This window comes from Alosa pseudoharengus, unplaced genomic scaffold (genome assembly GCF_046254945.1).
Source record: "Alosa pseudoharengus isolate Yale_2024_CS ecotype anadromous, Long Island Sound unplaced genomic scaffold, YU_APseudo_1.1 YU_APseudo_1.1_scf_6, whole genome shotgun sequence".
NCBI lineage: Eukaryota > Metazoa > Chordata > Actinopteri > Clupeiformes > Clupeidae > Alosa > Alosa pseudoharengus.
In genome coordinates this window covers 39871522-39891316 of record NW_027468848.1, presented here as the reverse complement: position 1 = coordinate 39891316, position 19795 = coordinate 39871522, and the positions used below count along the sequence as shown (strand labels likewise).

The 19795-nt window shown below is 41.8% G+C and overlaps 1 protein-coding gene across 2 annotated transcripts in view; it reads left to right on the top strand.

Moving 5' to 3' along the window:
* LOC143105740 (V-type proton ATPase 116 kDa subunit a 2-like) overlaps positions 1-15017 on the top strand; it is a 30440-nt gene extending 15423 nt beyond the window's left edge. Inside the window, exons 9-20 of one of the 2 annotated variants that reach the window (XM_076269826.1) lie at positions 448-660; positions 1199-1349; positions 1948-2087; positions 2416-2573; positions 5304-5394; positions 5488-5606; positions 6778-6988; positions 7958-8077; positions 8200-8319; positions 9401-9518; positions 11779-11950; positions 14661-15017. In XM_076269826.1, the coding sequence (XP_076125941.1) occupies positions 448-660; positions 1199-1349; positions 1948-2087; positions 2416-2573; positions 5304-5394; positions 5488-5606; positions 6778-6988; positions 7958-8077; positions 8200-8319; positions 9401-9518; positions 11779-11950; positions 14661-14685 (1638 nt within the window). In that variant the 3' untranslated portion in view covers positions 14686-15017. Of the gene's footprint in view, positions 1-447; positions 661-1198; positions 1350-1947; positions 2088-2415; positions 2574-5303; positions 5395-5487; positions 5607-6777; positions 6989-7957; positions 8078-8199; positions 8320-9400; positions 9519-11778; positions 11951-14582 lie in introns of both variants that reach the window. The other variant, XM_076269825.1, reaches the window with a different exon arrangement.
* Positions 15018-19795: the final 4778 nt, after the last annotated feature.

Genomic DNA, 19795 nt, shown 5'->3' with positions numbered 1-19795 from the left:
ACGATAAGTCGAGCGACGAGTACAAATGAACAGGTATGACAAGGGATCAGATTCCAAAAATAATTCCGTGGAAATGCATGGATTCCAGTTGCTTCCAGTTGTGTATGTAGGTGCATAATGTAGGTGCATAATCGTTATGAAAACCCGCCAAACTGATTCAAACCAGCCCAATTTGTTCGCCTGTCTAAACCATTTTTTACCTGCAATATAGAACTCAAAACTGCCTAATCTGGTAACACTGTCAGAAATAGATTATTAGATGTATAAATAGAGAAAGGAATCTATATAGTTTGGTCATGACAACTAGTTATTGATTTATGCAAATATTTATTCATTCATTTATTTCTGTTATGCATTATGGCACACTGCACTTTTCATCACGACACAACGGTTGAGAACCACTGTCCTAATGATGTGACCATTGTTTTTATATAACCACTTTATCAGGTTCTTCATCGGACTGAAGACTATCTGCGGCAAGTGTTGAACAAGGCGTCTGAGTCTGTATATACCTGGGTAATCCAGGTAAAGAAAATGAAGGCCATATATCATATTCTAAACCTCTGCAGCTTTGATGTCACCAACAAGTGCCTAATTGCAGAGATCTGGTGCCCCCTCAATGACCTACCAGCCCTGCGAAGGGCACTGGAAGAAGGTTCGGTGAGTGTGTTTAACTGTGAACCTGTGATAAAGTTTCTTGTTGGTGGAATGAGCTACCTAGCACTGCATGAAAAGTGGGATTTTCATCAGTATGCGGCACTGTAGATTGTCGTGGAAGTTCAGGTATATGACTGTACACGGCAATTTGCAGGCAACAGCGAAAACGGCCATGAATTGTCGGAAATTGACGTGGGCCTTGCTTGGCAGTCGTCTCCCCATGACCCCCCTCCTCCTAATTCTAGGGGAGGCTTTAACATGTTTAACATGAAAATGCTGTGAGCTATACAAATGCAAATCAGGGTAGCAGTTCTCCACTTACCTTGTGAGAAAAAAGAGAGTAAACATCTCAGAACTCCTTTGATTAAAGTAATTTAGTTCGAAAACAAAAGATTGAACCCATTATCATCCATAAATTCCTTTAAAGGCACTTCTTCCCATTTGCTTCGATCCCGATAATCACTGATTGCAGTTATGATTTTATATTGTTAAATTATTGTTAAATAATACTTATGTTACTTTTAACATTTTTTAAACGTAGCGAAGGAGTGGAGCCACTGTGCCATCATTTGTGAACCGCATTCCCAGCAGTGACACTCCACCCACTCTTATCAGGACCAACAAGTTCACCTCAGGATTCCAGAACATTGTGGATGCCTATGGTGTGGGGAACTACAGAGAGGTCAACCCAGGTCAGTATCAGTGTGTGTGTGTTGTATTCTGAGCTAGAAAAAGGTATAATGAGAATTGCATCATGCTGAAGGTTACAATGAAGAATATTGGTATGGGAAACCGACGAGATAGCAGCTTAAAATGAGTGCTGTTCCTCATTAGCAGTCATCTTTGATATTTACAAAAACTGTTTCAATGTCGGTGCTCTATCATAATCGTCTAAAGCCTGCCTCAATGGTGTGATTGGTGCCTGAATTTAGGCACATTGGAAATGGGCTTGAATGGGCTCTTGGTTAGGCGGACCTGCAGAGCAAATCCCAAATTTGCCAGAAGTTCATCTTGATTTCCCAAGCTAGCGATCACTCACATGTTGCATATAATCAGAGCCGTACAGACCAGCGATATTAATAACTTGGCTCATCAATATATCATATTCATCTCTAAGTACACAATTCGCTACAATAAAACATTAATATAAAGTTATAGTTATCATTAATGTTCAATAAAACATGTGGTTGACTAATTTACTCTTATCACTATCCTTTTCAAATAGCTGTAATACATTTACTAGCTTTAATTAGCATAAATTCATATTTATTATAAAATGTTTTTCTGCAGCTCCATATACCATCATCACCTTTCCTTTTCTGTTTGCTGTGATGTTTGGAGATCTGGGCCATGGCATTTTAATGGCATGCTTTGCTTTGTGGATGGTACTGTATGAAAATGATCGTAAATTGAAACACACCAGAAATGAGGTACGTGTTGTTCATTCATTTTGCTTGTTGGAATTTCTAATGTAACTTTGCAAAGTCACTATATGGTGATTTTTTAAGAAGGTAATTTTGGAAGCCTATGCCAATGAAATAAAGACTTTCCCATAGTTTTGACAGCAAGAGCTTTGCACACTAACGTACTGTAAATGAATGTTTGATGAATGTAATGTACTTACTATTGAATATATGGTACAGCATTATAACACTTCATATGTCAAACTGTCTGTGAAATTGCAATGTAAATTAGTCTTTATTGCCAATGTTCGAACTTCCAAGAAATGAGACCATCACAATTCCCATTTTCCCATAGATCTGGAACACCTTCTTTGAAGGCCGCTACCTTATTCTGTTGATGGGACTGTTTTCGGTGTACACAGGACTTATCTACAATGATTGTTTCTCCAAGTCCCTCAACCTCTTTGGCTCTAGATGGAATGTGACAGCCATGTTCACCCATGGTAACTGGACGTGAGTTCCAATTTTAAGACTAACTAGTGCAGTGCCCGTTCAAACATGACATTCCTGTAGAAAACTTGTAGCCCAATTACATGTCCGCAGGTGTGCCTGCTTTAAAAATAGGATGATGGGGAAAAACAGCTTCCAGCTAAGCATCCAATAATGAATACTGAGTATATAATATATTAGCCTATAATTAATTTGCAGTAGGCAGAATTTAGGCATGGCTGCATGTGATATTTTTACAGATAAAAATGACATAGGTCTAAGCCTAACACCTGCTTTGAGTTAAGGCTATATGTTTATTGGTAAGCTTATTGAATAACTTCCTGATAGAGAAGACAAGCCATTTTGTGGAGGGATGCATCATCGTATGAAATTTACAAGGATGTGAATCTTATACCATCACGCTGTCTGCCACTCGTTGTCTGAAGCTGATCGAAATTACATAAGCCTAAAGCTTTGATGTAAGGTTATATGTTTAGCCTATTGAATAACTTAATGATATAGAAGACAAGCCATTTTGTAGAAAGATCCATCATCATATGAGATTTTCAACGATGTGACTCAAACAGTCTTTGGTACCATAAGTGTCGCTCTGTCTGCACTCGTCGCCTAGCTGTGTGACATTCTGAAACGTCCATAAATTCAGGACCATGAGCCTATCGCTCATTTCAATTTGGGACCATTTGCTCAAGCCATTTGCATCAAATCCAAAGTAGCCTGGGCTATTCGAAGTGTCGGTTTATTCATTTTCATTTTTACGTCATTTTGAATAGCCACTGCATAGGCCTACCCGTGTTTGACATCATTTTTACGTCATTTTGAATAGCCACTGCATAGGCCTACCCGTGTTTGTTGGCGTGTAAAATCCGTGGAATCTTTTCATGCAAACTGCATACAGGAGGACATGAATATCATCCAAAACATCTTGAATCTTGACCCGTTCTGTCTTGATTCAGTGCTGACAAAACTCGGCTTACCCTCTGTACTTACTACCTTTACTTTTAAACTCTTATCTTGGTCATTGTAAGGGGCATCTACACATGCCATATCTTGAGGGGGGGGGGGTTCAAGACAGCCTAGGCTAGAGGAAGTCTTGGTCCGCACCATCTAACAAACTCTGGTACGGTCCCGCTGGTGAGAAAGTAAACCTGAAAGGAATATGTCCAACGGTCTAGTTGTAATGAATTATGGGAGTTAAGATTACTGGACTGTGGGTCAAATTAGGTACATTTAATTTCCTATTCACTTCCTAAATAAATGCGAAATTGGTCCTAATAACGTGAAACGTGGACAAATGTGGATGCAGGAGGTAACAATGTTTCATAGATGTAAGGTCGGCTAAGTACACGTCAACACAAATAAGATTATTTTCTGGTCGCAGTCACGACTCGTTCCCAAACTCTACAATTTGTCAAAAGTGACCAATGCAAACAATGTAGTCTAGAAAAGCGGTCAACTTGGATCAAAATTGACAAACACAAACTGAAAAATCGGTACTACCTAGTTTGAGTTGCTGCAGCCAACAGCCAGGGATAGACAGTATTTCTGATACATGTGTTTTTAAAATAAGTATTTCAAATATAAAATACTATGTTGTCATTTGTATTTTATTTTGTTGAAGAACTTTGCTTTGTATTTTGTATCAAAATACTTTATACTTTATAGGTGTGTATTTTTGTAGTTGTAGTGACATCAAAAAAGTGTAAAACAATAAATGCAGCCTCTGACTGGTGCTGACTTGTAATTTGCGCAGAGTTGTTGTTCTAGGGATATTCCAAGTATGTGGTTTAGTGACAAACCTGGGTATGTTAACTCAGAGTAAGTGGTAAACCTCCTACAACAAGAGCCCTGTGACATTGTTTTGTAAGGAGAATGAAGCTATGGCTCTTCTATTATGTTTGCCACTTACTCTGAGTTAACTTAGTTCCTGTCTCACCCCCATATAATGGCTCTGACGCGCATGCATGGATTTATTGTAATCACAAATCTGATCAATGCTGAGTTGTTAAATTGTCAATTCCTGGGGAACTGCATTGTTTTACTTATCAAACTTTTCATCATGTCATAATTGACTGCTATTTTGCAGTCAAGTCAGTGATGATCGTGCTGTGGGTGTATATTTACCAAATGGAGTTTTCAACATCAAGGATATTTTTGCAGTATGTTAATGCAAAAAAATAGATGTACCGCAAAGTGGTACAAAATATCAACGCCGCTCCGTCCTGCACATTCTCTCCGCAAAAATAAATCACGTTTGTCAATTTGTCTCCATCCCCTACTTTTGCAACTTTTCTGTATGTAAATTAGTGTGTGCATGTGTGTGTTTGCTTTTGTGTATATGTGTACTTTTCTGTGTGTGAGTTTTAGCTTGTGAGTGTGTGTGTGTGTGTGGGGGGGGGGGACGTTCTTGAGATGTTCACAGAAAACTGTGTCCGGCCTACCCTCCTTTCGGGGGGTCCAGTCCGGCGGGGGGGCGTGACGTAAAAAACAATGGTTCTGTGTCATCCTTGTGGGGCTACATGCCCACCAAGTTTCGTGCACCCCAGTCTTTCAGTGTACCAGGAATCGTTGACACAAAATTACTGAAGAAAAAAAAAGAAAACCCGGAAGAAAAAAAACTTTTTTCTATGTCTTATCACATTTTTCTATGTGGTATGACACTTTTGAACAATAGTTTATGTCTGTCATTAGCTAACTCTATATTTAATTATACTCACATTATCTCCCATACTATAGGCAAGGAACAATAAGCAAAACTGGATTGCACGCTCTTGATCCCAGTGTCATTGGAGTCTTCAGTGGGCCCTATCCGTTTGGTATCGACCCAGTGAGTACCTGTTATATGGGCAACATTTGCAGTCAGAGCAGATGTACCGGTCACTAATGGTTTCCTAAAAGGTCTCTCTCTCTGGTGTTTCAGATATGGAACATGGCATCAAATCGGCTCACTTTCTTGAACTCTTACAAGATGAAAATGTCTGTGATTCTGGGAATCATCCATATGAGCTTTGGTGTTATCCTTGGAGTCTTCAACCACCTGTAAGTGTATCTTTTGGGTGTCTGGATCATGGCTATACCTAATTTACACACACCTTGGCTTAAATCCCTTTCAAATCGTTCTACTTATTTGCTAATATTTTAGTGAGAATATTTTCTCCTTGATAAATCATGATTTGACACTGAGGTCATTGGATGCCAAGTCAGGTTGTTGCTGTGATGTCTAAGATTTTGTTCCTACCTTGTCCATATCATGAATGGGTCCCAAAACCAAGGCCAGTAGCATTTCTGCTCCAAAGCTAGGTCTTCATATTTTTCAGCCATTCATATTATTTTAGTTTTAAAGCCTGAATCAGAGCTGTAGTGGAGGCTAAACACACGTAATTGCGGTTTACGCACCTCCTGAATTTCGGATAGAGTTCGAGATAAACTATAAACTCCAAGAGTTTATAGTTTACATTCCAAGTCATCAAACCTTCTGGAATTTGTTGCCATTTTTTTAGCTAGAGATCTTGTGTGCATAGGCCTACACACATGACATTATTTGCCACCTGTTTACGGATTCAACTCTGATGGTCTTAGAATTAGAGCAACCAAGAGTAAACTGTTAATTCATTAAAGGAAAGATCCGGAGTTAAAACAACCTGGGGTCCATTTATAGATGATAACGAGTTCAAAGTTTCGTTTGGGAGCAAAATTACATTAATTACATTAGCATCAAAATGGTTTATAGAATGTAGCAGCTATAGAATAATCGCTATTTTCAAACCACTGAATAGCCTTACACTTTGGTAGTAGCGTGAATAGGGTCCCTGCAGACAAACCGAAGTATTGTAAACTTTGAAAGTGTACAGAGAGGTTATAACAAGGGCTGTTTCTGAAGGCATTGCATTGCCTTACTTCCTGTTCCAGTAGCATCAAATCAGTGGGCGCGTTTGGCTGCTTCTCACTGCACAGATCAGGCTGAATACAAACATGCACCACGTACAGTCAGATCTGAACAACACTGGAAGAAGTCGAACACGCCTACTGAACGGAATGACCCATTAATAAATATGTTATTTAATTGTGTAGACAACTAAGAATGTCTTATGTGTTAAAGGGGTTGAATCTACAGTACTGTATATATAGAATGAGAGAGAGAGATAAAATTCACACAAGTAATGCAACACATGACTAAATCTGTTTTTGTTTTCTGGTTGTGTTTTCACAGGCATTTCAGAAAAAAGTTTTGTGTATATTTGGCGTTCATCCCTGAGCTTCTCTTCTTGTTATGCGTGTTTGGATACCTAGTCTTCATGATAATTTACAAATGGCTGGCTTTCTCTGCTAAGGACTCGAAAACTGCACCCAGCATCCTCATCCATTTTATCAACATGTTCCTGATGCAGGGGGACACGGCCCAACTTTTATATTCAGGACAGGTGAGAATTCTCAGAGACAACTTCCAAACAGTTCTTCAGTAAGACTGTGACTCATGAAGTCCTATAAACTGTAGGTACTATCAACTGTAGGGGGACCCTGAAGCAAATATACTTTAGTGCTACTTTAAGCATCAACACATGCATGTTTATTTTCGTACCAACATTTTCTCCACATGACATTTCTCTCTTGCCCTCCTAAGCTGTAGATGGCGGCATGCAGACTTGATGCAGTCCACCTTAAGTTTGAGTGTTCACACATCTGTTTCGACTTGTAGTATCAACCTACCAGTTGTCGTTGTTGGATTAGTGCCAAAATTGCACATAATACTGTCACAAACAAATTGCTCAACAACTCGAGACACCTTGATAACTTAATGTCCATGCACTGTAGTGCAAATAAGATTGTCCTTTTAGAAAGTATTAGCTCTTCCGCGAACGCAAAATGGACACAATAGTCCTATTTTAAAAACCCTGCGTCTCACCACTCTGTCTGTCGTTGCCAAACATCCATCCAGATTAGATCCCGAATATAATAAAAACAAATGTAAAAACATCCAATAATCTGTAGTCCTAGAAAAAAGGGTAATACGTACAGTGCGGCAAAAGTCTGTCTAGCAAATAATACATGTTTGCGCAACCTAACCTGATAGCAGAACATAAAAAAACTTTCCCCTGTCCCACGAACGCCTTCTGTTGTTTGACAGACCAATCAATAGTTGTTTAGTCCTTAACCTGTGTGAATTCAGTCCAGTGTATTTGCATCAGTTCTGGTATCTTATGTTCATGTCTCATATAAGTTTATACATTATTTAAACAGTCAATCCATGTTCAAAAGAAAATGCATCATTTTAATGGATGACCATTGAATGATTTTTGGAGTCTTATAGTTTTACTGTACCAATTAACTTTCTGATGTTGGTTGTGGGATAGTTGTGACACATTTGATTCTTGATTCCTCTTGTGTTTCAGGCTGGTGTGCAAGCGTTCTTGCTGGTCATTGCCTTTCTTTCTGTGCCTGTCCTACTTTTTGGAAAACCATTGTATCTTTACTGGCTCCATAAAGGCAGAAACCATCTCCATATGTATCAGGTAAGTGTTAAATCTGAGAGTTTGTGCAAGTGTGTTATTGAGATATACAGTATAGTTCAATATCAGATTATTGTTTTGTCATATAATGTTGTTTTGATGCACTGCCTTGTCTTGTCTCACAGGGCTATGAACGGGTTAGACGCTGCAGTGAAGAAGAAATTTGCCTCATGCGGGCTCATGATGTGGAAGAGGGCAGTAGCCATGATAGTCTGATGTCTAGTTCAGAAAGCCAGTCGGAAGAGGTGAGTCATGAGTGTAGCGCAAAAAGCTACTTGGTGAATTAACTGTAAAGTATTTTGGTGTTTGACTAGATAATGGGTCTGTTCGAAACAGAAGGCAGCTGTCTCGTTGCCCTCAGCTCTCTAACGAGTCACTTGCCTTAACAAGTTGACCGCTAGAGCAACAGAATGTTACTTCCAAGAGTTGATGACACAGGGAAGAAATCCAATCAGCAGAAAAAACTGCATTGCAATTATTAAGTTGCATCAATCAGAGAAACTTTGTTATTCATATAGGGAATCATGAATTAGTTTCCGATATTTGATTTAGTAGGAGAAGAGGAGACATGTTGTTACACACATTAGAAAGCCTACCAGCAGGCTTTGGCTCAGATAAGTTGACCTAGCTTAAAACTATTGATCAAGCTAGTGAAAGTTACTACAAGCACATTCATGGCAAAAAAACAGCATCGGAGTAAAATATTGTATTATTATACATCATTAGGCCTATAAAGACTCGTGTTGTGTACGACTGGACAGTGACACCAAAGATAGGTGGAGCGACAACCCATAGCCATAACATCTCTGTCTACTTATGTATAGGCTGCCGCCGGCTTGCCTGAATCGCCTGAAACATAACCTCTCTGTAGATGTCCTGAATAATTAACCGGTTCCACGAGGATTTGATGTACTAATCTCAGTAGTCTGACTCAAAAAAAAACAAAAACGATTCAAGATGATTGGCTGTTGTGCTTTCGGTGTGCAAGTGAATGTCATTATTACCCATGATATATCCTGATCATGTTACGGAGTCTAAAAGTTAAGCGCTCTCGGAGGGAAAATTAAACCGACATAGCCAGTTCCATTGATTCTAATGGAAGCTAATTGTTGCAGCATGTGCTCTGTGAACAGAACTCTTTGTGTTGCCTGCCTGTGAACCTCTCTGCTACATTATTATATTATGTTTCTTTTATAATTGTTGTGCTTTTTTCTCCTTACTGTAACGAAAATGAACCAAACCGTGACTTCAAAATCTTTTGTGTACTGTTGCACCCCTAGTATGTGTGTAATTTCACTCTGTTTTTGGACTTTGTGTCTTCTACAGATTGACTTTGCTGACGAGTTCTTGCATCAAGCTATTCATACCATAGAGTACTGCCTCGGCTGTATCTCCAACACGGCATCCTACTTACGACTATGGGCTCTTAGTTTGGCACATGCACGTAAGAAACCTGAAACACATTGTTTCATACTCACTCCCCTTAATCTCCAAGACTTCTGGTGTTGTGAGTACAATTCAATGAAACGGCATCAACAAAGACTTACTACACTAAAAGTCTACCTGACATGTTTTAAAGAAACCCTAATTCCTTCCACAGAATAATATGCAAAATCATTCTAAACAGCAAAAGTTAACAGTTACGCCAATACATTTTTTATAATAGCTTCAGACACCTTTTCAATGGAATATTAGACATTGTCTCATGTGGTATTCCTAGACTTCCATGTTATGTCTGTTTTCACTGCCTATCCATGATCATGTAATGACAGCACCCCCACGTGAAAAAAATGTGTCCATAAGATCTACTATTGTGAACCAGTCCTCAGGACAAATTGAATGAAATAGTGTTTTGTGAGTGAGAATTAGGGATGGGCATTCGATAAAATTTTCTTAGTCTATCGTCGGGAGAATTAACGATCGCCTATCGATTAATCATTAATATTTCTAGGCCTATATTAAAATTCATTATTTATTTACCTTTTTATAAATTTTAAAAATGCAATGAAAACAAAAATGTACAAAAATACAGTGTGTTTTTCCTTGAGGAGATCTTTATCACAAGAAGAATAACTTGCGGCAGTTAAACTGGACGTTCGGTTAGGCTAAACTTGAAGATATTAAGCGCTGCGGTGCTCTAAAGCAGCGGAATGCAAGCCTGCATTCAGATTAAACAGAGACCCTCGTTTGTTCCAAAATAATAAATTATAAAAAAGAATCATGTTAAACAATAAACTTAATATAACCAAAAACATAATAAAGCTTAGATCTGACTGGTTTTGTCAAAATGTAACTCAAAACTATCCAAGGCACGGAGTTGAGAAAGAGGGTGAGAGATTAGCCTATAACAATTAATTAGGCTATTTAACAAAGCCTCATAAAAAAATAACTACCGTAAATCCTCAAATTATGGCCGGGGTCTTTTATTTACGACGTGTTGGAGACCCATGGTGTACGACTTTTCATTGAGAATAAGGTATTAAACCAACCAACAATATGAAATATAAAGAAGAGCTCTTATTTCATTGAGTTAAATCGAAACAATGTCTTCTACTGCTTGTGCACTGATAGCCCTACTGGTAGGAAATTATTACATTGCAGTGTTTGCAGTGAACTAACGTCCCACGCCACACTTCACCGTGAACTCTTCATAAATCAAAATGGAAACTCGTAGGTAAATGAGCGTCAAATATTGTCCCCTGGTGGTATAATGTTTAATTGCTGCCACACAGTGAAATTCATTTCATTGCTTCAAGACACACTATGTAACGCAACCTGCATTAGTTTAATCGACAACAAATTAACGTGATCGATGAAATTCTTAATGATCAACTATCGATCGTCGATTAATCATGCCCATCCCTAGTGAGCATTCTGGTGAATTTGCGTAAATGACCATTCAGAATATTCAGATTGAGAATAGGGTGAAGCCCCTGTCTCTGGGAATTATGAAGTAGCGAGAATAAAAACATTCTGGGTTTCTTTCTCAATAACTAACATAACTAACAAATAATACCAACATCGATAGATTAGCTATATATCAAGAGCATAATAGACTACTATAGCCTGCTCAAGGTTTACATGGGAAATGAACCTGAAACAAGCAAGGACGACTGAATTTAAATGTCGTAGTGGTACAATTTTCAGTAAAAGTGTCACTCCATATTAACTAGTAAATATGTAAGCCCATGCTTGGCGAGACTGTCTGACTGAACAGGCTAGTTCAGTGTAAGCCACAGTAATGGAATGGAATTCTCACTTAAATTAGTGAGACTTTTAGCTTGCTTGACGGAATACACCTCTGGTGTAATGAAGTTTTGGATTAGTAAAGGCCTGTACATAACTGAAATACAGTATTTTTGTCACACTGCCTAGTATGTGATTTATTAATGATATACTGATAAGGGTTGAACAATTTTGCTTGTGGATGTTTTTGGAGAGATTTTTATTTTCTGTTTGAACTAATTGTGAACTGAATTCAAGTCACCTGAATTTGTATCAGTAAACTTTGTACTCTAATCAAAATAATACTTTGAGAGGATTAAAATGGTTGAATGTAGTGTTTTTCTGTCAAAAATCACAATTCAAAAACCTACCTGATAGTCTGCTTGGGCCATGGTGCACACTAAGGTTTGTGATTATTGTTTGTGTGACAATTTGCTTCCACAGACCCTAACAGATTTCTCTGCACTTTCTTCTTTCAGAGCTGTCTGAGGTGCTGTGGTCAATGGTGATGCGTGTAGGACTACGGGTGGACACCAGAGTGGGTGTTGTTTTTCTGGTGCCAGTTTTCGGTCTGTTTGCGGTGCTCACTGTGTCCATTCTGCTGATAATGGAGGGATTGTCTGCATTCTTGCATGCTCTGAGGCTCCACTGGTTAGTGTTATGCTTGTATTATTGAATATTGATTTTTAAGAAAACGCAATCACTTTGTTTCTTTTAAAAAATATATGTCACTCACTCAGACCTAAACAAATGCACAGTACTGGAGTGCATCTGCACATCGTTGACTTACCTGTTAGAATGAGAGCGGTCTGCAGTTGGAGTGTTCAAAGCATAAACAGTTACCTAAAATTCAAAGAACATTGGTTACATGGAATGCATCTGTGATCGAATCTATCTGCAGCCTATGACGCAAATCCAATAGCCTATTGCCCAGTCTGTGGATGTCTGGTTTAGTTGTTGACAGTGTAGTGTAGAGAATTCAAATGATACAAATGATAGTTTTTGGCCAAGCTAAAGACTGGCGTCTTTTATTGTGTGAAAAAATATAGACTGATTCATGCCCCTGATTCATGCACTCTGGCTCAGGTAATACAGCCTATTAGAACAGTACACACATTAACCTGGCAACACATGACGTTACTGAACAAGCTTCAATACGTTCATAGCAAAAATTGATGCATGCGATTAATTTAGATGAATTAATCACAGGGTATGTAATTAATTCATTTTTTTTAATCGCTTGACAGCCCTAGTTTTTATTTAAGTTGTCTTGGTAACATACTTTATGTTTTACAATATAGCCTTTTTACTATGTTTTTAATCCATTAGCATATTTTCCACCAGACATTCCGTCCATTTATACTTTGTAATGTTGGACAACTACACGTAAAACTTGCCAATTTCTGGCTGTAGCCGGGTTAACCTAAACCCTGCACATGTGTACTAAACTAATTTTTAATTTGTTAATTTGAGTTTTTGATGTTGGGAGCCCTAATTGCTAAGTTCCTGGTGGTGGCACTATAACATAGTCTTTTTACATGCAGATGGCATTAAGGTATCCTAAATGCATAAATAATTATGTGTGGTTTGATAACTTGATCATGCATAACTACAAAAATAAAATTGTATCTCCCCCTCTCCCTAATTAATAGATTCAGTCATAGCCTTCAGCCTAATGAGCGAACCAAATGTGAATCACCCATGCATTCAACAACAATACATTTCATTCAAAAGTAAAAACTCTTCACAAAAAAACATAGGAGTAAGGCGTTCAGCAACGATTGGACTATAAGCCCAAAAACACATGAAATGGCAAGGTTTGGAAAAGCCTGATTCATTTCGATGGCTATGAGGAATGGTAGGATTCTGTTTTACTTTAAAGATGCTCCAAGCGATGTTGGGTAACGTCACTTCTGTTGGCGTTCAACCAAAACAGAAAGTTATCTCATCCCTCCCTCCCTTCCGTGCAACTGAAACTCCTGAACGCACATCTCGTCTGCGATTGGCTGGAACTGTTTGTTATGGTTCACACTGGACCAGGCTGTTTTTGTTGCCGTTTTTGGAGCCTGGCTGTCCACAGAGACCACTTTTTTACAGTGTATTCAGGGAATAGGCAGCTAGCAGAGGGTGAGGTGATGTTTGCTGTGTTTTTTTTATCCATACACAGCTCACTGTATATTGCATGAAACGTGTGTGTGTGTTAATGTGACGCAGCCATCTGGAAAATTCTAACTTGCGGTACTTAGTGTTCTAACAAGCTGACAAGTTGAACTTACGTCTTTGGGGGTGTTTCATTTGCAATTCTGGCTTATAACTGGGAGGAACGACTCGGGTAAAATGACTTGCAAGTACAAGCACCAATAGGCCCTTTTTGAATGGATATTCCTTTTTTTAGTGGGGTTGCACCAAAATAAAATCTCGCTGCCCTGTATGCCCCCATTTTAAAAGCTTTACATTTGTCTAAACTATACAAAACTGTAGCTGGACAAATGATACGGCTATAATTACCAAGCTAGTTAGATAACAGATGGATCATAAGTTATTAGGTAGAGAAAACTATTACTGTCATAACATGTTGCATTCCACAGTGGATGAAAGAAGCTGAGATGATGAAATTCATTCCTCCTAGTCATTAGAACAGTCTTCCTGCACAATTTACAAATACTGTGGTCTGGTCATGGTCAGACCTTTTGTACAGTTAATTACCTTAAGATAACAGCTTAAATCTCATTTTAATGCTACACTGGCACTATGTTACAATATGTAACAATGGAGTCTCTGACATTACCATTGTGTGCCTGGAACGCCTAACATTGTTGTTGCGGCAGGTGCATGACCCTTTTTTGTCAGTTTTAAACAAATAGGTACCTTGTTAGTGCTAAATGGGTATCCAGTAAGTTGAACATTGACAAAAAGGGAATTCCCACTGCGTGTTATTTTAATAGTAGAGTGAGTGTATAGTATTTACATTAGCACACCCATTGTGAAATAAGTTTCCCTTGCGTGGTTAAAATTGTACAAAGAACAAAGTTCTACGATGCAAGTATTTATCATCATTTTTTCTGAACTAAGATTGTTTGCTCATGGAGTATGAAACGGCACTACAGTCCCGTAATTTTGCTTGTGTAGGTCTGAATGAGAAGCATATATTAATCAAGAAAATGGTACTCTCATTTAAAGCAAGATTAGCCATGAAAGCTTGATATACTGTATCTTACATTGCAACTGTATTATTGGTCTGTGGTGATGTGTGTGTCACTTTGAATTTCTATTTGTTTTTAAGGGTGGAATTTCAAAATAAGTTCTACAGTGGGGCTGGTACGAAGTTCAACCCCTTTACTTTTTCTGTCTTCCACAACAGTATCAACAGTGAAAGCCTTCTCTAAGTACAGTAGGAGCCAGTAGGAAACCAACTTTCTTTATCTGCTTTTTTTCTGTACTACCACTGCTGACTTAAAATAAATGTTAAGATGTATTTTTTCAGATATCCTTGTACAAATTCAGCTAAATGAGTATTGTTTCATTCCTAGTGCTTGGAGACCAGTTTGGAAATCAACTTATTTTAATAAACATTATCTTCTGTGTTTATGAGCACTTCTTTTTTAAAACATGCTCATAGGCTCTACTATGAAGTAATTGCAAAGCATTCTCTCTCTGTGCACTGAAGGTTGACTTGGTATTTTATCTATCTGTGAATTAAAATGGTATGTGGAATTTAGACTATTTTTGGCTGTTTTGTGCCAAATTGTTTCATTGCATTTTATTTCTGATTAAATGTATGAAATCATTAAATAATCATTATTGTTATTATTTAATGAAGATCATTCCGTGCTTTGTTATAGAACACACCACTAGTATGTGATAAGCAACATCCCAGTGCCTTACATATCAAAGTGAAAGAGACAACAGCGCAAATGTCGTGCACGAGGGGCTACAACTTCCCCAGAACACAGGCCTCAGATCCACCCAAGACACATGCAACAAAGTTTAATTTAGATTGTTATTTTATTTATTTATACAAAGGCACACAGGACTGGAGATCAGCAGACTGATAGAAAATGGCACCACTAGGGGCAGTCACACACCCGGCTAACAGTCACTAGGCTAGGCAGGTTGAACACCCCCCCCACACACAGTGCATTCACCCACAGGAGACACTTCAGAAGATCACAGCAATAATCACGCAATCCGTTCAAATTCAGCAAACTTAGTTCAAATAGCAATGCACACTAGTGACACAATCCACACAAAGGGAGGGATGGGGAAGCCGCCAACCTAGGCAGCAGCTGGTTCTGAAACACCCCCAGTAGCCCACAAGTCCCCTCCCCACAGTCCCTTAGTAAAAATTGTCCGTACTGGTCGGCTGTCCCCACCGACCAGTATAAAAGAAACAGTCCAAGCTCGGGGCAGCCAAATACAATGTTTAGTCAACCCCACAATTTAGGCCACCAACCCAAGTTCACAGTCCAGCCTCCAGTGAGGACAATGGGCCGCGTTGTGCAGTTCTGGCCTCAGCGAACGCTCCCTTGTCGACGGCTGCAGGCGTAGTGGTTCAGGCTCCGCCCCCACGGCTAAAGCGGAACAAACAAACAGTGGCTTAGTCGTCGCCTTCACAGAGCAATAGGCAGAGGTTACGAGCTAAATATCAAGCGATTAAGAAGAAGGACTTCCCTTTTCCTCGGAATAGAGAGCGCTGAAAAAGCTTTTTAGATCACGTGCTGTTCGTCGCAGGTCCAAGATGTTGATCGGATCACCCGTCGCTGTCCACACACCTCTCCCAATGTGTAGCCCCTCGTCAGCTGTTGGCCTCCTCCAGCAACACTTCCCCGCTGCAAAACAGCTGTAATCAGACACAAGCCGCTGTGCACCGCGGCTCTTCACACAGGTACAAATGCACAATATCGCAACAATCACATCCCTTTTTAGAATACTTAGCTCGCGTTGAATCATTGAGTCACGGCGTTGCTCCTTTGGCCGTCTGCCAGTAGGTCCACACAGCCAGCGGCGTCACACGTCCCCAGTCAGCCGGCGATCCCTCTCCCCCATCATTTCAGAATGCCCTTTTTATGGAGAGGGAGAACCTATCCCTTTCCAGAGCTCATTGCAGACCCATCAAGCAATCGTACATCATTGGCAATTAGTCAGGTGTCCCACACGATCGCAGTTTAGTTCATCAACACAAAAGCAACAGTCCCATCGCGAGTCACCATACAGTCCATCATACACAAAATGGTCATTATATCAACAATCAGCCAGTACACATTAAACAGGATATACACCATATAACATCAGTACCCAGTAATCAAGCCCAATACACCATTGTCCATAGCCACCCACGACATTTTCCTCCCCCCTTTACCAGTGGTCGTCCCGACCACTAAGCTAATGTCCGAACCGTGCAGGGGGCACCCCAAAGTTACCTCTGTTGGAACGCCTAGGTTCGAGCACAGTATTCCCAGTATCCCCATTCTCTGCACCACTCACTGAGGTAAGCAATGGCCTCGCCCCACCCTGTTGCACTGAACTTGGGCCAGGTTCGCTTACCCCTACTTGGTTCTGGGAAGGGACTGGGTGCCTCATATACTGAAGATTCACAGGCCAGAACCCTACCCCCTCCTGCGAAGCCACCCTTCCTGGCTTTCCCACTTCACTGCTCAATGGCCAACCCCCAGGACAAGAGCGCAGATTGTTTCGGTGGATTGTACGTGTGGGGCCTTCCTTGCCTTCAGGACGTATCACGTACACAGGCTGTTCTGGGTTGAGCTGAGAGACAACAACAAAAAGCTTCGGTACCCAGTACGGCCCCAACTTCCCCCTAGCCCTCCTCCTAAAGTTCTTACACAGGACCCTTTCCCCTGGCACCAGGGGATGAGCTTTGGCCCATCGGTTGTAACGCTGTTGATCCAACTCTTGCCGGCGTTTGCTATGCCCCTGCACCTGCCTATAGGCCGTAACTAGTTGTCTCTGGTGGCGTTCCACCCACCCATCGATGGAGCCCCATATCTGAGGTGGGGAGATCCCCATGGCCATGTCCACTGGCAGCCGAGCATGTCTCCCATACAAGACATAAAAGTGAGCAAGGCCTGTGGAACTATGGGGGGTGTTGTTGTAAGCCTGTAGCAAATATGGCAACTGTTCCACCCACCGCGTCTGGCCCTCCTGGTCTAACGTGTTCAATAGCCCCAAGAGGGTCTGATTAAACCGCTCACAAGCCCCATTGCCCTGTGGATGATATGGGGTTGTGCGGCTCTTTGTGCATCCATACACATGGCACAGCTCCTTCAGGAGCTCAGATTCAAAAGCCCCCCCTCTGTCTGTTAAGATACGTTCAAACATACCATACCAAACACTTTGATGACATACCTCCACAGAGCCTTCACGGTTGTCTGGGCCGTCTGATCTTTTGTGGGGATGGCCACTGCATACCTGGAAAACAGGTCAGTAATTACAAGTATGTAAGGATATGCATCATTGGCCCGCCCCAAAGAGAGATAGTCCAAGGCCAGGATCTCAAACGGGTACTGACTCACCACTGGATGGAGGGGAGCCCTCACCTCTGGTCCTGCATGTCCAAGCACACACTGCCGGCACTCAGCCACCCATTGCCCAGAATCTCGAGCCATGCCATCCCAGTAAACCCGACTTCGGAGGGCTTGCACCATTCGCTGACCCCGGGCATGGCCAAACGCCTGGTGGTATGATGTCCACAACTCCCGCTGAACTTTGGCTGGCACAATTGCTGGAGTCAGAGACTGTCCTGTCATCGGGTCCCGACTGGCCCGGACTAACACCCCGTCACACAGCTGTAGGCGCTCCCATTCTCTTAGCAACCTCCGTCCACTGGATGTGAGGGGTTGTGGGTCCAGCTCTTGACGTGACTTACTTTCGGCTTTCCACTGGCGTATCAACTTAAGGTCTCGGTCGGCTTCTTGAAGAGCAGTCCACTTCCCCTGAGGAACGTCCACCTCAGGGGACCCCCTGGTGTCTTGTCCATCTGGGGGTCGGGGAAGGACTTGGGCCTCAACTAGGTGGCTGTTGACTTCTACCGGCACCCGGGACAAGGCGTCTGCATTCTGGTGTGAAGACCCAGGTCTATAGCAGAGCTCAAAGGTGTAATTGGCCAACTGCGCCATCCAACGCTGTTCTGTCGCCCCCAGATTTGCTGTTTGGAGATGGGTCAAGGGCCGATTATCCGTGAAGACCTTGAAGGACGCCTCCCAAAGGTAATCCTTAAACTTTTCAGTTACCGCCCACTTTAATGCAAGAAATTCCAGCTTAAAGGAGCTGTAATTCTTGTCGTTCCTCTCGGCTGGGTGAAGGCTGCGACTGGCGTACGCGATTACCCGCTCTTTCCCCTCTTGCACCTGAGCTAGCACTGCCCCTAGGCCCTGGAAGCTAGCGTCAGTGTAAAGCCAAAAGGGAGCCTTAAAGTCTGCATAGGCCAGAACCGGAGCCTGGAGGAGGGCCCCTTTCAATGTCTCAAAGGCAGTTTGGCAGACAGGTGTCCAGGTTATGGCGGCAGTCTTCTTGCCCCCTGTTCCCTGGAGCAAGTTGTTCAGCGGCAGCGCCACCTTCGAGAACCCTGGGACGAAACGTCGGTAGTATCCGGCAAAACCCAAGAAGGAGCGGACTTCTTTCACTGTGGTGGGGATAGGCCACTCCCGTACCACCGCAGTCTTCTCTGGGTCTACGGACACTCCCTTCTGGCTCACTACATGGCCCAGATACTTTACCTCCCGTCTAAAGAGCCGACACTTCTGGGGCTGCAATTTAAGTCTGTGATGATGGAGCCGATCAAACACTTGCTCGAGGTGGGTTAAATGACTGTCAAAATCAGAAGAGAATAATTACATCATCAAGATAAATCAACAGGTAATCGTGGACCCGCTCCCCCAGACACTGCTGCATGAGGCGCTGGAAGGTAGCGGGCGCATTACAAAGTCCAAACGGCATCCGCTCCCACTGGAAAAGCCCCATCGGTGTTACAAACGCAGTCTTTTCTTTATCTCGGGGGTCCACCTCAACCTGCCAATAGCCGCTGGCAAGGTCAAGGGTCGAATACCACAATGCCTTCTTCAAGCCTGTCAAAGATTCCTCAATGCGAGGGAGGGGAAATGCGTCTTTGTGGGTCACGGCATTAAGTTTCCGATAGTCAACGCAGAACCGCCAGGTACCATCTTTCTTTTTCACTAGTACCACTGGAGCGGCCCAGGGGCTGGAACTCTCGGTCACAGTCCCACTAGCCAACATCCCCTGCAGCAGGGTGCGCAGCTCTGAATACAGACTGGGTGGAACTGGCCTGTAGCGCTCCCGTACTGGGGGGGCCTCACCGGTGGAGATTGGGTGCAGCACTGCACTGGTCCGCCCGTAGTCCTCCTCATGGGCGGCGAACACACATGTCCATCTCCGCAGCAGGTTGGTCAGTTGCGCTTGTTGGTCCTCCGTCAACCCCTCTCCCTGGAGGGACATGGCGGGATGGTTATGGTCGTTCTCAGC